General features: G+C 51.5%; 1 protein-coding gene across 2 annotated transcripts; it reads left to right on the top strand.

Annotated features, from left to right (window-relative positions):
* Nucleotides 1-2,872: 2,872 nt before the first annotated feature.
* C1QTNF6 (C1q and TNF related 6) lies at nucleotides 2,873-14,186 on the top strand. 2 transcript variants are annotated; one of them, XM_043968625.1, is made up of 3 exons: nucleotides 2,873-2,908; nucleotides 9,157-9,391; nucleotides 13,341-14,186. In XM_043968625.1, the coding sequence occupies exons 2-3, from the start codon at nucleotides 9,163-9,165 to the stop codon at nucleotides 13,886-13,888; spliced, it is 777 nt and encodes a 258-aa protein (XP_043824560.1). In that variant the 5' UTR covers nucleotides 2,873-2,908; nucleotides 9,157-9,162; the 3' UTR covers nucleotides 13,889-14,186. The 2 variants fall into 2 exon arrangements, with proteins under 2 accessions (XP_043824560.1, XP_043824559.1); XM_043968624.1 differs by lacking the exon at nucleotides 2,873-2,908 and adding an exon at nucleotides 7,337-7,393.
* The last annotated feature ends 296 nt before the right edge of the window (nucleotides 14,187-14,482 follow it).

The following is a 14,482-nucleotide window of genomic DNA, read 5'->3' as shown; positions in this document are numbered from 1 at the left end:
CTCCTATCAATGGCTCAACCACCAGCCCCATCTGGGACCTTGGGCAACTCATTCTTACCTCAGTTGTCTCTGTTGTAGAAGGTGGGAGGCTAGATTAGAAGGGCTCTAATCCCTGTTCTAAGGGCCCTCCCAGCTCTGACATTCCCTGTTCTAAGGCTCCTCTAAGCTCGGACATCCCCAGTTGAAAGCCCCTCCCAACCTGACCTTCCCTGTTCTCAGGCCCCTCCCAGCTCTGACATCCCCTGTTCCATTGTGTAACCCCCTCCCACCTCCAGCACTGAATGATTTTTTTTCAAACACAGCATATCCTTATATCTACATCTAGATAGGAATATTGGGCTATGGTGGGGAAGAAAAAAAAACCCAACAACACTGAATTTTGAATGAGAAGACCAGGGTTTAAATGACTACTTAGCTACGTGGCCTTAGACCAGTCATTTTCCTTTGATTGGACTCAGCCCCTTATGCATTAAATGAAGAGGTTCTGCTTGCTGTGAAAGAAAGTGTGCTGGGTTTGTAGTAAAGAAAAACCAATGCTAAGAACCTGGTTCCCAGGCAGCCACGGAGTAGCCAGGCCTGAAGTCAGGAAGATCTGAGTTCAAATCCAGCCTCAGACACTTACTAGTTGTGTGACCCTGGGCAAGTCACTTGACCCTGTTTGCCTCGGTTTCCTCATCTGTAAAATGAGCTGGAGGAGAAAATGACAAACCCCTCCAGGATCTTTGCCAAGAAAATCCCAAATGGGGTCACAAAGAGTCAGACACGACTGAACAAGAAGAAAAGTCTTGGCTCCCAGGCTTGACACTGGACAGGTTGTGGTCCTCTCTGAGCCTCCGTCTCGACACTCATAAAACGAAGACAATAAACAATTCGCCTAGCCACAGCCAAGCACTTTGAGGAGGCTCGCCCGTGTCTCTAAGGGAAACTCAGGATTGAGGGCGGGGGCAGCGGGAACGGAAAGGACGTGGCTTGGACGTCCTGAGCTCCATTCCTGGGAGGTAGCCGGGCTGGGCTTGGGGTTGCTGGGACGAAGATTGTCCGGCAGAGGTCACTGTTGACCCGCATAGACCCGGATCTCTAGGTTTCCCCCCCGTCCCTCCCCTCCACCCCTTCCCGCCCCCCATCCTCCGCGTCCGCTAGTTCAGTGCTGCTGGCCGGGGATGCAGAGCTCGCAGCTGTTGGCGCAGCTGGCCGGGGGCTGGGCGAGGGCGCGCAGGGAAGGGGGGGGGCGGGCCCCTCCCCGCCAGAGCTGAGGGTTGGGGCCTTAGTGGCTGCGGCCCTCGCCCGGGCACTGCGGGGGCACGGAGCCCGGCCTTCTGCCCTGGGATTGGGGTACATGTGTCTGGGCAGCCCCATGATGAAGGGGGCACAGTGGGTGTGGCATGGTCCTGGAGGAGGGGACAATCACTGGAGATTCTTGACTAATAAGATCCCATCTCCTCCCTCTCCCCTGCCCCCTCCCCACCAGGTGGTCTAAGCTCAGCTTCAGAGCATCATAGACTCATACACTTAGAGCTCATTTTACCGATGAGGAGAGGGAAGGTGACCTCTCCAAGGCCACACAGGCAGTAAGTACCAAGGGAGGCCCTCTCCCTCCAAATCACACTATGACATCCTCACCAGAAGGGACTTCAGGTGCCAATCCCTGATTTGATAGATGGGGAAACTGAGGCTTTTTGGAAAAGCGTGATTTTCCCAAGGTCTCAAGTCAGTGGCAGAGCACCGGGTCTAGAAGCCAGGATGTGTCCACAACCCTGGAGTTTGGCCTCCTGTCCCAAGCCCCGAGAGTGCAGAAGGACCTCATAACCCCAGGATGCCCCACCCCCAAAGGTCCACTAGATAGTGCCCTGTTCTGGAGCTGACCTTCCCCACCCAGGCCAAACAGCTGAAGCAGCACCTTCAGTCCCCTGGATGCTAAATCTGAGTTGGCTGGACATTGGGGGAAGAGAGTGAGACAGAGCATTGCACAGCTCTCCAGGCAGGATTGGATAAGACATTGGAAGCTTTGGCCCTGATGGCTTAACCAAAGACCAGGTAGACCTGGGTAGGGATGAGGTGGAAAGCGGGGGTGGTGCTTCTCTGCAGCAGCCAGAGCAGAGTAGGGCTGGCCCACCCCCAGCCAACCCAGCCATAGCCCAGCATTACATAAGATCTCCTGGTCCCAGCTGGTTTCAATCAGTCCTCCTCCCTCATTCCCTCCCTCTTCAGCCTCCTTTGCCTTCTCTAGTGCTAAGACGAGTAACTGAGGTCACAGAGCTCAGCTGGAAGCCAGGCCCTCACCTTAGGATTGGGGGTGGGGTAGGGGGAGGGTAGAAGAAGGAGGCAGAGATGTGATGGGGTGGGGGCAGGGTGGGCTATGGAAGGAACATTGTATTTGGTGGCAGAGGACTCAGAGACTTAAAACCTGTATGTCCTTGGGAAAGTCACCTTCTTGCTCCAAGCCTCATTTTCCTCTTCTGTAAAATGAGCTGAATGATCTCTGCACTTCCTTCCAGCTGCAAATCTTGACTTTCAGTAGGGGATGAGACAGCTGAACCCTAGAAAGGAGATCCTCAGTGATTCCAATCAACGCCTCTTTGTGCATTCTTTGTTCCAGTGAAACCGGGATTGTTCCCTGATCTGGAACTCAGCATTCCATCCCTATTTTCAAGCCTCAAATGCCCTCCTGGCTCATCTGCCCCTCAGAGTCTTTACCTTTCTCAAGTTCAGGTGCCACATCCTCCATGAAGTTTTTCATGATACTCCCCTGCCCACAGTTGTCAGGGCTCTCTTCAATAACCTTTTATTTATTTACTTATAGAATTAATGCTGGCAGGGACCTCAGGAATCATCTAGTCTGGGATCATCTGGTTTTACAGAAGAGGAAATTAAATCAGGGTTGGGGAATTTGCTGTCTGTCACATGGATTGTAAGTATCTCAGGTAGGAATTAAATCCATGTTTTTTCTAATGACAAATTCAGCTCTAATCTATCCACTAATCCACGCTGCCTCTCCTGGTGGATCCCCCAAAGGAACAAGAGCTCAGGGAGAAGAGTCATAAAATGCCAGAGAGAGACCTCGGAGGACATCTAATCCAACTCTCCCATTTTACAGATGAGACCCAAGGAGGGTAAATGACTTGGTCACAAGAGTACCTCCACAGCCCAGTACACAGTGTTATAGGAGGATAAGCTAAGTCTTGCGAGGGACCTCAGAAACCATCTAGTCTTGCCCCCTCATCTTATAGAAGAGATCAGGGAGGGACACAGGATCATACATCAAGGTTCAAAAGGGACCTTAGAAGCCATCTAGTCTAACTCCGTCATTTTACAGAAAAGGAAACTGAGGCCCAGAGAAGTAAAAAGACTTATCCAAGGTCATACAGATAGTTATCAGGAGAGGCCAGATTTGGATCCATGTCCTCTGATTTCAATATCCTTTTTATTACACCAGCTGCCACCCGCTGTGGCTGCCCAATTGTTGAGTGGAATTCCTTCTCTTGGAGAAGTCATAGAGCTTTCTCAAACCCTAGCCTCTCTATGAATCTTGGCAATAACTCTATGACATAGTGGAGGTTGGGGGGTGTTAAGGAATACTTACCCCCATTTTCCAGATGGGGCTCAGAGAGAGGAGAAAAATCTCAGCAGACCTCACACATTGAACTGGTGGCATATTTGAGACTGAAACCAAAGGTTCCTGGTTCCCGATTCATGTCTCCATTGCCCTTCTGCTCACTAAGAAGGGGGCTCAGGGACTCAGGAGCACAGCCCTGGAGGGGTCCACTGGTGTTCACCTGATAGAGATGTCTACAGCGGGCTCTTTCCCTGCCTCCTTCCCCAGGGATCAGAATCCCCACTTCCCAGGGTCACTGGGCTTCCCCCTCCCTCTCTTCCACTCAGGGGCTTTTCCTCCCAGCAAGGAGGTGCCAGTAATGGTGGGAACAGCACTAACTTTGGGACTGAAGAATCCCAGTTCTAATCCCAGCTGTTTATTTTAAACTCTGTGTGACTTTGGGCAAAACACTCGATGTCTCGATGTCTCAGGGTTTCAGTTTCTGCCTCTTCAATGGTGGTCTAAGGGAAGGTAGAAGCGCTCGTTTGCAGTTAGAGAATGGAATCCCACCTCTATCCCTTTTAAGATGTGTGAACTTGGAAAAGTCCCTGGATGTCTCTGGGCCTCAGGGTCTTCCTCTGTGAATTGTGAGGATTGGGCTAGATGATATCACAGGTTCTCAGAGTCAGAAGGTGCCTCTATAGCCCCTCTCTGATATCTCCAGCTTAGCTTGAAGACTCCCAGAGACAGGGAACTCACTACCTCCTGTTTCAGTTTTGGACAGTGCTGGAGATTGCCTGAAGAAGGGCGCCCAGATAATGTGAAGAGAAAGGGGGTGTTTAGATTGGAGGACAGAAGGTTTGAGGTGGGGGTGGGGAGCAGGAGTATCATAAAGACTCAGAGAAAAGGACATTAATGTCATGTGTCTCTCCTTTTCTAAGGTCCTTCCCGGTGTGATTTCTTTGTCCTACTCCCCCCCACCCCAAATCCCCTTCTCTCCCCTGCTGATCCCTTCTCCTGTGTTCCCCTGACTCCTCCTCTTCCTGCATATTTTCCCAGACTTTCCATAAGAGTTTCCAGGCGAGCCTAGTGACCACAGGCTCCTGACCCAGACGGCCAGTCCCCTGGGGACTTCAAAATGTCCATGCCCCCTTCCTGTGTTTCAGTGCTGCTGACTCAGCCTTTTGGGGGTAGTGTGTGGGAGGGGGAGGAGATGGCTCCCTCTCTACTCCCTCTTTGCCATTCCCATCCCTATCTCCCTCCCCATCCCTTTCTCCATCTCCATCCTCATCCCCACCTCCATCCCCACCCCTGGCCTCATCCCCGCTGGATCCTGGAAGACTGCCCAGTTTCAAGGCCCTTGTGTAGATGGTGTACTCAGAAAGACTGAGCATGAAAGAAGCTAACAGTAGCTTCTGTTCCAGGAGAGCTCCCCTCATACAGGGGACCTTTGCACAAGGTGAGGAGGGGGAGTATGGAGCAAGTAGGAGACAAGGGCCACTGCAGTTTCTTTTCTCTGCCCATAGTTATTTGCATATAATTTCCTGCCTTGGAATATAAAAAAGTTGCCTTGCTTTGTATCCCTAATGCTTATCACAGAGCCTGGTACACAGTAGGTCTTAATTAATGCTCATGGCTGGGTAAGACTTTATATATTGGGGCAGCTAAGTGGCGAAGTAGATAGAACACCAGCCCTGAATTCAGGAGGACCTGAGTTCAAATCCAGCCTCAGACACTTGACACTTACTAGCTGTGTGACCCTAGGCAAGTCACTTAATCCCCATTGCTTCACCAAAAAAAAAAAGACTTTATATATTTTTGGATAAGACTTTAGAGCTAAAAGGGGACCTTAGCAATCATCTCCAGGGGTTCATAACACCATGAACTTGATGGATTTTAAAAAATTTTAATAACTGAGCAGAATTGATTTTCTAAGTAATGCTACATATTTTATTTAAAATGCATTCTAAGAAGGGGTCTAGAGACTTGAGCATGCTGAAAAAGGGGTCTAGGACACAGATGTTAAGAACTCCTCATTTCTAGTCCTCCTCCCCGTGTTTTACAGCAGGAGAAGCAGAGGCCTAGAGCAGAGAAATGACTTTTAAAAAGGTCATATAAGTAGTAAATCCAGCACCCTTTTCCGTCCCCCATAAGCCCTTCAGTTTCTACTAAAAACATCTGACAGACAGGGAACTGAGGCCGAAGGTGATGTCATTGCTTAACTGTAGGTCCAGTTATTGGCAGAATCTGGACTAGAGGGGATCCAAGCCTGGTGACTCTCTGATGAGTATTGTTGCCTTCCTGGCCTGTTGTGCTGAGGAGTAGAAGGGGGGAGAGGTAAATACTAAGCTTCCCATTTCAGAAGACTACCCCTCTCCCAGTGTAGAGCCCCAGGTGCAGAGGCCTGGGAGGACCCACAGGCAGCTTCTTACCCACCTCTGTCTCTGCTCCCTGCCAGGAAGGCCCTAAAGAAAGCTAGGCCTTTGGAGGGGCAGCTAGGTGGCGCAGTGGATAAAGCACTGGCCTTGGATTCAGAAGGACCTGAGTTCAAATCCAGCCTCAGACACTTGACACTTACTAGCTGTGTGATGCTGGGCAAGTCACTTAACCCCAATTGCCTGAAAGAAAGAAAGAAAGAAAGAAAGAAAGAAAGAAAAAGAAAGAAAGAAAGAAAGAAAGAAAGAAAGAAAGAAAGAAAGAAAGAAAGAAAGAAAGAAAGAAAGAGAAAGAAATCTAGGCCTTTGGACTTCCCCAAAGGACAGCCTTGTGTCCTAGGCCCCCTCTCCACCCCTCCCCCAAAAGGGACAGCCTTGTACCCAGTTCCCTAGAGATGTGGCAGCTGACACAATGTAACTCTGACATCTACCCCATGCCACCACCTCCGCCACTGAGAATGAGGTTAGAAACAGAATTAGCTTCAGAATTCCCCTTCTCTGTCTCTAACCCTCATCTGCTTCCATGCCCAGGAACATACCTCAGCCCCTGAGCTAGCACAGCAAGACCTTAGGGACAGCTCGGGGTCCCTCCCCCAGCTCAGGGACGATCCTGATCCCTGCATCTCCTGCCAGGGTCAGCCCGAAGCCTCCCCTCCTCAGTCCCTGGACACCCATTCAGCTCCCTGTCCAGAGATGGGCATTGTACGGAGCCCTGTTCCCTGGCTGGTGGGGTTGATGCCAGGGCCAGTGTTGGGAGAAATTATCCCTCTCCCAACCCCCTTCCTTTCCCCAGCTCTCTGCAGAAAGAGCATCGAAAAGCCCCATCTCCCCTTTGCGGGCCTGGTACCTCCTTTCTTAAGGAGCTTCCTCCCCTGTATCTGATTCCTAAGAAACTTGTGTTGCTTCCCGGGATGTCTGAGGACTGCAAAAGGAAGTTCATTTCTAATGGTGGGACTGCAGGCAGAGTGATGGGTGTGTGGGAGAGTTTCTCAGCCCCCACCCCCACTCCCCCTGCTGATCCTGCCCCAGAGGGGCCACTGAGATGGGAGGGGGCAGTGCCTGCTGACGTGGCTCGTGCGGGAAGCCGGCTGCTTGCAGGGGGATGGGGCTGCCCACTGGAATTTCTCCACACACAGCCCCGTTCCCAAGCCCCAGTCCCACAAGTCAGCGAAGAGTTAAAACTAGGAAATCTAACCCTCATTTTATCTGAGCCAAACCAGAGCAGGGCTGGGAGGAAGGGGGGAGGGAGCGAGAGGGAGGGAGGGAGGAGGAGGAGGAGGGGAAACCTGGGACCCAGCTCGGCCCCCTCCCTCCCGCCTAGGCTGGGTCCTGGTGCCAGCAGAGTTCTTATTACAGCGATGGGCCAGGGAGTCAGAGGCAACCAGCAGCCCTGGGCCTGACTGAGCTGCTCAGCCTGACCTTCATGGTGAGTCATGAGCGGGGTGGGGAAAGGTGGGGAGCCCCCTCCCCTGGAGAGTGCAGCCCTCCCCCTCACTGGCTGACTCCCCACTAGAGGGGAGAGGCCCCTTCCTCTGAGGCTCCCCCTCCCGCCCTCCACTCCCTCTTCTTCCTCCTCCTTTGCTGATTTCCCATTGGAGTCAAAAGACCTGGGTTCGAATCCCGACTCCACCAGCGCTATCTATGTGACCTTGAACAAGTCAACCCCTTTCTGGGCCTCAGTTTCCCCACCTCTTAATTGAAGGCATTGGATTAAGATGATTTCTGGAGACTCTTCCTGCTTGACAGCTAATGATTCTCCTTCCTCCTCCTCCTCCTCCTCCCTCCCTCCCTCCCTCCCTCCCCTGACTAGAGCGGGAGCAGGCCAGCTCATGAGCAATCTCCCCTGCCAGTGCCCCCTGGGCATCTGAGTGACTCCTCTCCCTTCCCCCACCTCATGCTCCCCTTCCCCCCAGACCCCAGCCCCGGCCAGGTCTGACTCATCATCAGCTCCAGCTGCAGAATGACTGTGATGGGGTGGGGGTGGGGGGACACAGATGGACTCTCTTGTCTGGGTTGGGGGAAGAGGGTCCCATGGGAGCCAGGCATTCTGCCCCCTGACATTTGTGGTCCAAGGGCACCCTGGCTTCCTTCATCCTCAAGGGGTGGGTGAGCCAGCTTCCAAAGGAGGAGAAGGGAGGGGAGAGCTTTTCCCTCCCCTCTCTGCTCCCCAAAGGCCCCCAGAGGGGAGCCAGCCTCCCCCAGGGCCCCTCTCCCTGAGGCAGATGTCCCCTACAAGGCAGCAGCAGCATCAGGACAGACCTCTCGCACAGTGACTGGCTTTGACTCCCGGCTCCCCTCTGTCTGACGAACGTTTGCCTCCCAAGCCAGCTCCCAGCTGGGATTCTGGAGACCAATGGGGAGATGAGAGGGTGGCAAGCAAAGACCCAATCCCAGAGGGAAAGGGCAGATGCATCCTGTCCTTGGAGGAGAAAATCTGCCCCTGTGGTGGGGTCGAGTGGGACCTTCTTCCCAGTTCTGACAACCTGGGAAGTTGTTTTTAATTCTCTGAGTCTGAAGCTTGCTGTCTCCAGGAGATTCCTATGGACAGGGCCCAAATGGTTTTAAATTGGAAAAAGATGGGGGCAGGGAGGGAACCTTGAAAATAAAATTGTCTCTGGTTCTCCGCTCCATCACTGACCCAGAATGGCCCCTCTGGCCCAAACTGGAGCCAAGAGGCCCTTACAGATGGCCCGGGCATTCCTCCTCCCATTTGGAAAGCCTGCCTTGGCCCTGGGCTACAGAAGGGTGATACTGACCTTGATCACTTTGTTGCCCTGTGGTGATGCTATGATTGGGGGAGAGGAAGGGAGGACCCTTCTATCCTGGCATGCGGACAGCTGCCTCTTCTACCAGTCTGCAGTCCTGTGCCCAATGCCTGGCAGGATCTCTGGGCCGGGTCAGGGTCCCCATAGACAAGAGCTGATTGGTATGGCCACTACTAAGCAATTCTTCTTTGACTTCGCCTTCTAGTCTAACCCTGACCAGACTGGGCATCTTCCCACACCATCTCTGGCAAGGGGTCATCTTTGCTTGCCTGGAAACCTCAGGGAATGGGGCCCATTTACCATCTGGACACTTCAAGTTGTTAGGAGTCAGATTATCACCAGGGTCATTTTCTATCGCAGATGACAAGCCCATTTGTTCCCCTTTCCTTCTCTTGGGCCTCTGGTCCTGCACTTCCTTATTTAGGTCGCCATGGCGACAGCCTCCCTGACCCCCCGATGGGTTGCCCTCTTGATCCCACTTTTGGTGCTTGGGGCACCCACTGAGGAACCTGTACCTGAGACACCTTCCCCAGCCCCAGGGGGCTGCCAGCGATGCTGCCAAGGATCAGAGACCCTAGACCCTTCTGGGGCCATTCCATCTGCTGTCCCCTATGTGCTGCCAGAGGTGAGACCCTACATCAACATTACCATCCTGAAGGGTGAGTGTCCAACATGCTGGTACCTGGCTCTGCCCTCTACTAGGGACCTGGGGAAGAGTGGGGGGGGGGCTGGGGTCCTTTCTAAGGTAGGATCTAATGATTCAACAGAGTCCATTTGGTGGTTATACAATACCATATTGTTCTATAGTCTTCCAGAGGCCTCCTCTGGGATGCCTATGACCCACCCATATTCTGGGCAAGTTTCCCAGAGTATATTTCCAGCTACTTGGGAAGAGTAACTGTCCAATAGTTTCAGTCAGCCCATTGGGACCATCAGGTTAAAGGACAATAGCATTTAGTGGTAGAAGAGATTTTAGAAATCATCTAATCCCTATTTTAGATGTGAGGAAAGGCAATTTCTGCCCCGCTTCCTTCAAACCTTCCCTTCAAATGGGACAAGCTTCCCAGAGCAGAAAGGAGCTTGTTCCCAATATCAAACCACTAAGTGGACATTCAGGGGCCAGCAGGCCAGACTTCTAGTCCTCCCCCATGCCCAAATGCATCCTCCCCAAGTTCAGGTCACTTTTTCTTCCCATACCCTCCCACTTTCACGCTACATACAGACTCGGCATATCCCTGGGTCCTGTCCCGTGCTGATACAAGCTTAAGATGTCACCTCTCCGAGAACATTGATAAAAGAAAACCCCAGAGGATGGCTTCAGCTCTCCTCCTCTGACAGACAGGCTGGTGAAGCCTACACACCCTTTCTTAGAACCATAATTAATGTAAAAATTAAAATCCCTGGAATTACAAAGGAAACCAACTTTGAGGGAATATAATAATCAAAAGATTTTAATAAGTTCAGGAAACTGAGCCTCAGGGAAGTTAAAGAGATATATCACACACAGCTCAGTCCCACTGATCTGAGCAGTGGGAGGCTTTGAATCCAGCTCTTTTCGGATTCCAAGATAATGGTGCTTCCACTATACCATGAAAATGCTTTTTAAGGTTATGATTGCAAATACGCTTATTATATTAGTCTGTCACATAGAGAAGATTGCTTATTACATTATATGATTGAGAATATGCTTATGACATTAGTCTATATCATATGTAGAAGATCGCTTGTTATATTATTGAGAATATGCTTATTCTCAATCTAGCCAGCAGTTTCTGAGTAAGGGAACATATTGAGTAGAAAGAGCTCTGCAGACCTGGGTTTGAAGATTGCTTCTTCTGCTAACTCCCTCGGTGACCTTGAACAAGATAATCTGCCTCCCTGGGCCTCAGTTTATCCCTGGGTTCTGCCTCTCTCTGCTCAATCACATCAGTTCAGAGGCTAGGGTGGAGAGGATCATGACGTCTGGTCCTCCTGTTCATTTGGATCAGCCTCGTGTGACCCCTTCATTATAACTCTTGGTAGAACCTTCTCCAACATTAGCATCATGCCTTCCCCCAGGAGGTTGTTAGGAAGGCTCTTCTCCAGTCTCAGGGCCACAATATTGCCTAAACAGTGAGTAGAACTCTCCCAGGACTGAAACCTCTGGGCATTGGCTTTCCAAGGCATGTGTAGTGCCAAAGCCAGGTCCTGGGAGGCTCTCTGGCAATCCCTTACTATTCTCTGCATTGGGCCCCTGCCTTGTAGCTATATCCCATTCTAGTCAGACTCTCTGTCCAGGCAAATAGACACCTGCTCCCCCTCCTCCAAAGAATGATAATTGTCTAGAGTAGGATCCCTAAGGCTATGTTGCCCGACTAAGAGACGACCCCATAGTCCATAAACTTGTTTAAAGACCCGGCCAAGAGTTGGAAGTTTAGGACCTAATTTCCAAATGTCTCGTTTTCTGGATTATCTCTCTGGGGGATCTGGGAAGATTCTTAAGCTGCCAACTCAATACAGTTTCGACAGTGTCCTTTCTTGGATGCCTTCCCCACTACCTTCTATCCCCACCCAAGAATCTGCAGCTGTATGCAAAATCCTTACAAGGGTGCCCTTGTAATGGTCTACCTCCATCTGACCTCTGCCCAAAACTCACTCACACACACACACCATCATTAGGGAAGGTGTAGACCTGTGTTTGAGCACTGGTTCTTCTCACAGATGGGCAACCACACTATCCCCTAAGGCCCAAGAGAACACTCCCACCCAGCCTCACTTCTGCCTTGATGCTCGATGGAGGCTATCTCTGACCAGCTCAGTGCTGGTGCGTGCTGCCTGCTAGGACGATGCTAGAGCAGGTAATTTAGCAATTCCCTCCTCCCCCATTAAAAAAAAATCACCCTGGATGAGTCCAAAAAATTGTTGTTTGACTCAGAGCCCCAGTTTTGAGGTTATGTGTATCAGGTTCAATCCTTGGAGGCTTCTCAATAGTTTAAATACTGGCTCCATCCTTTCCTAAGGATGAGGCCCTGGGAACATACAGGCTTGACTAGTTTCTAACTCTGCCTAATTCAATTCCCTTGAAAGCATCAAGATAACAAAGTGTGGGGTATTGAACCAATTCATAAAAGTGCAGTAAAGAGCAGGGTAAATGGTGAGAAGTGAGAGCAGTGAAAAGAAACTGATTGTTGTTCAATTAAAACAATAAAAAATAATTAATTAAAAAAAAAACTAGGGAAGGAACCAGTGTCAGGATAGGAGGTTTAAAGCTTCAAGTTCATCAAGTTTGATAGACTCATTTTATAGATAAGAAAATTGAGGCCCAGAGAGGGGAAGCCACTTGCTCCTGGTCACACTAGATTGAACCTGGACCCTTCAGTCCCTATGCAGAACATTTTCCTAGCCCCTAAAGCAAAGCAGAGGTTATAGCCCACCTTTGGGTGGGTGTCATTTCTAGCTCCCCTCTTTGCCAGAGAGCCAGTTACAATCCATGCAAGCAAAGCCTCAAACCATTGCTAGGGGGGAGTAGCTAGATGGCACAATGGATAAAGCACCGGCCCTGGAGTCAGGAGGACCTGAGTTCAAATCTGGTCTCAGACACTTTACACACTTACTAGCTGTGTGACCCTGGGCAAGTCACTTAACCCTCATTACCCCACAAAAAAAAAGTAAACCATTGCTAGGTGGGCTCTTTGTGCTGTGGGGGACTCGGAGAAGAGTTAGCGCATTTAAGGCAATATCATTTCATCTTATCCTCACAGCAATCCTGTGAGGCGGGCCCTGTGATTATTATTTCTATTTTACAGACAAGGAAACTGAGACTAAGAGAGGTTACTGACTTAGCCAGGGTCACACAGCTAGGCAGTATCTGCATCAGGGTCTGAACTCAGGCCCTCTTAAGGCCAATACTCTATCCCCTGGGCTGCCCAGCTAACTGAATCCAATGGCTTCCTTGTCTCTCTGTTTCCCTACTTTTCTCTGGGCTCCTGGTTTGCTTCCTTGCTTCAGTCAGCATCATGTTCTTCCGTGCTTGGCCCTGTAGTTCTGAAGCACCCTGGACCACACCAGCAGACTCTTGGCTACTCCTCACTGCTAACTAGTCAGCCTCTGCCTCTGTCCACTGAGCTGGCTTGTGTTGCCTGCCCTCACCCTTGCATCTCATCCATCTTCCTCTTGGCTCTGTTTCCCTGGAAGTGTTTTTCTCCCTTGCCTCTGGGCATTAGGGAAATGTCTACTCTGTTACATCACCATCTAGGTCCTCTCACGGCTGGTCAGGTCAAAAAAGTAAGATGAGAGGCTGTCTAGTAGCTGTGGGACCTTGGATAAGTCACTGAACCTTGTCTGTAAAATGAACTGGTTGGATTAAATAGCCAGTATTGGGGTTCCTCCCATCTCTAAATCTATGTGTAAGATGAAGGGTGTAGATGAGATCCTGCTAGGGTTTTCCCTCACTCTAAAGTCTAATGGTGGGACTTTTGGCATTGTGATGGAGATATGTGCAGAGATGTGGGCATATTTGCTTGGAGGGAATGGGTCTCCAGGGTGACTGAAATGGCTTACATAAGGGTAAAGCTAGCCCTTGGCTACCACTGCCCATAGGAGCTCACCCAGACATGCTTTACTTTGTAGGAGATAAGGGAGACCGAGGTCCCCTGGGAATGCCAGGGAAGATGGGCAAGGAGGGCTCCCGAGGAGAGCGAGGCCCTCAGGGTCCCAAGGGGGCCAAAGGCCAGGCAGGCAGCCCAGGGGAACCGTGCAAGGCGCAGTACTCGGCTTTCTCTGTGGGCCGCAAGAAGGCCCTGCACAGCACCGAGGACTATCAGCCCCTGCTCTTTGACACTGTCTTCGTGAACCTGGACAGCAGATTCGACATGTTCTCCGGCCATTTCTCGGCCCCTGTGGCTGGCATCTACTACTTCAGCCTCAATGTCCACACCTGGAACTTCAAGGAGACCTACCTGCACCTGATGCGCAATGAGGAGCCCACCGTCATCCTGTATGCCCAGCCCAGTGACCGCAGCATCATGCAGAGTCAGAGCGTCCTGCTGGAGATGGCCTCAGGTGACCGGGCCTGGGTGCGGCTCTACAAGCACCAGCGAGAGAATGCCATATACAGCGATGATGTGGACACCTACATCACCTTCAGCGGCCACCTCATCAAGCCAGGGGATGAGTGACCCCCTCCCCCCTGCCCCCTCCCCTTTGCCCCCCAGCTTCTCCCCCACCCTGATCTTTGCCCCCCCCACTTCCCCACCCCAACTCTTCTCCCATATCCCTCATGTCTTCATCTATGCATTGGAAACAGGGACTCAGAACATATCGGTGCTCTCCCCAGGCCCTCCACTAACTAGATATTTCACTTGAGAAAATCATCTTCCCTCTCTGGGTCTCAGTTTACTCACCTGTAAGTTGAGGGCTAGACTAAAGAATCTCTAAGGTGCTTTCTTTCCATTTCTAAAATTCTGTGATACAGTCTCCTCCCTCCCTCCCCTCCCCTCTCCCCTCCTCTCCCCCTCCCCTCTCCTCCCCTCCCCTCCTCTTCTCTCCTCCTCCCTACCTCTCCTCCCCTCCCCTCCCCCTCCCTCCCTCCCCTCCTTTCCCCTTCCCACCCCTCCCCTCCTCTCCCCTCCCCTCCTCTTCTCCCCTCCTCCCTCCCCTTCTCTCCCCCTCCCCTTTCCCCTCCTCTCCCCTCCCCTCCTCTCCCTGCCTGTCTGTGGCTAAAGGGGAGAGGAGGACCAGATCTCAAAGCGTGGCCAGTTCCTAGGAGATGG

Source organism: Dromiciops gliroides, chromosome 5 (assembly GCF_019393635.1).
Source record: "Dromiciops gliroides isolate mDroGli1 chromosome 5, mDroGli1.pri, whole genome shotgun sequence".
NCBI lineage: Eukaryota > Metazoa > Chordata > Mammalia > Microbiotheria > Microbiotheriidae > Dromiciops > Dromiciops gliroides.
This window is presented reverse-complemented; position numbering and strand designations above follow the sequence as displayed.

What these genes read in the sequence shown, in the direction of transcription:
- C1QTNF6 (XM_043968624.1), top strand. An exon ending in CAACATTACCATCCTGAAGG is followed by an intron (nt 9,392 to 13,340) that starts GTGAGTGTCCAA and finishes TTTACTTTGTAG; the next exon opens with GAGATAAGGGAGACCGAGGT.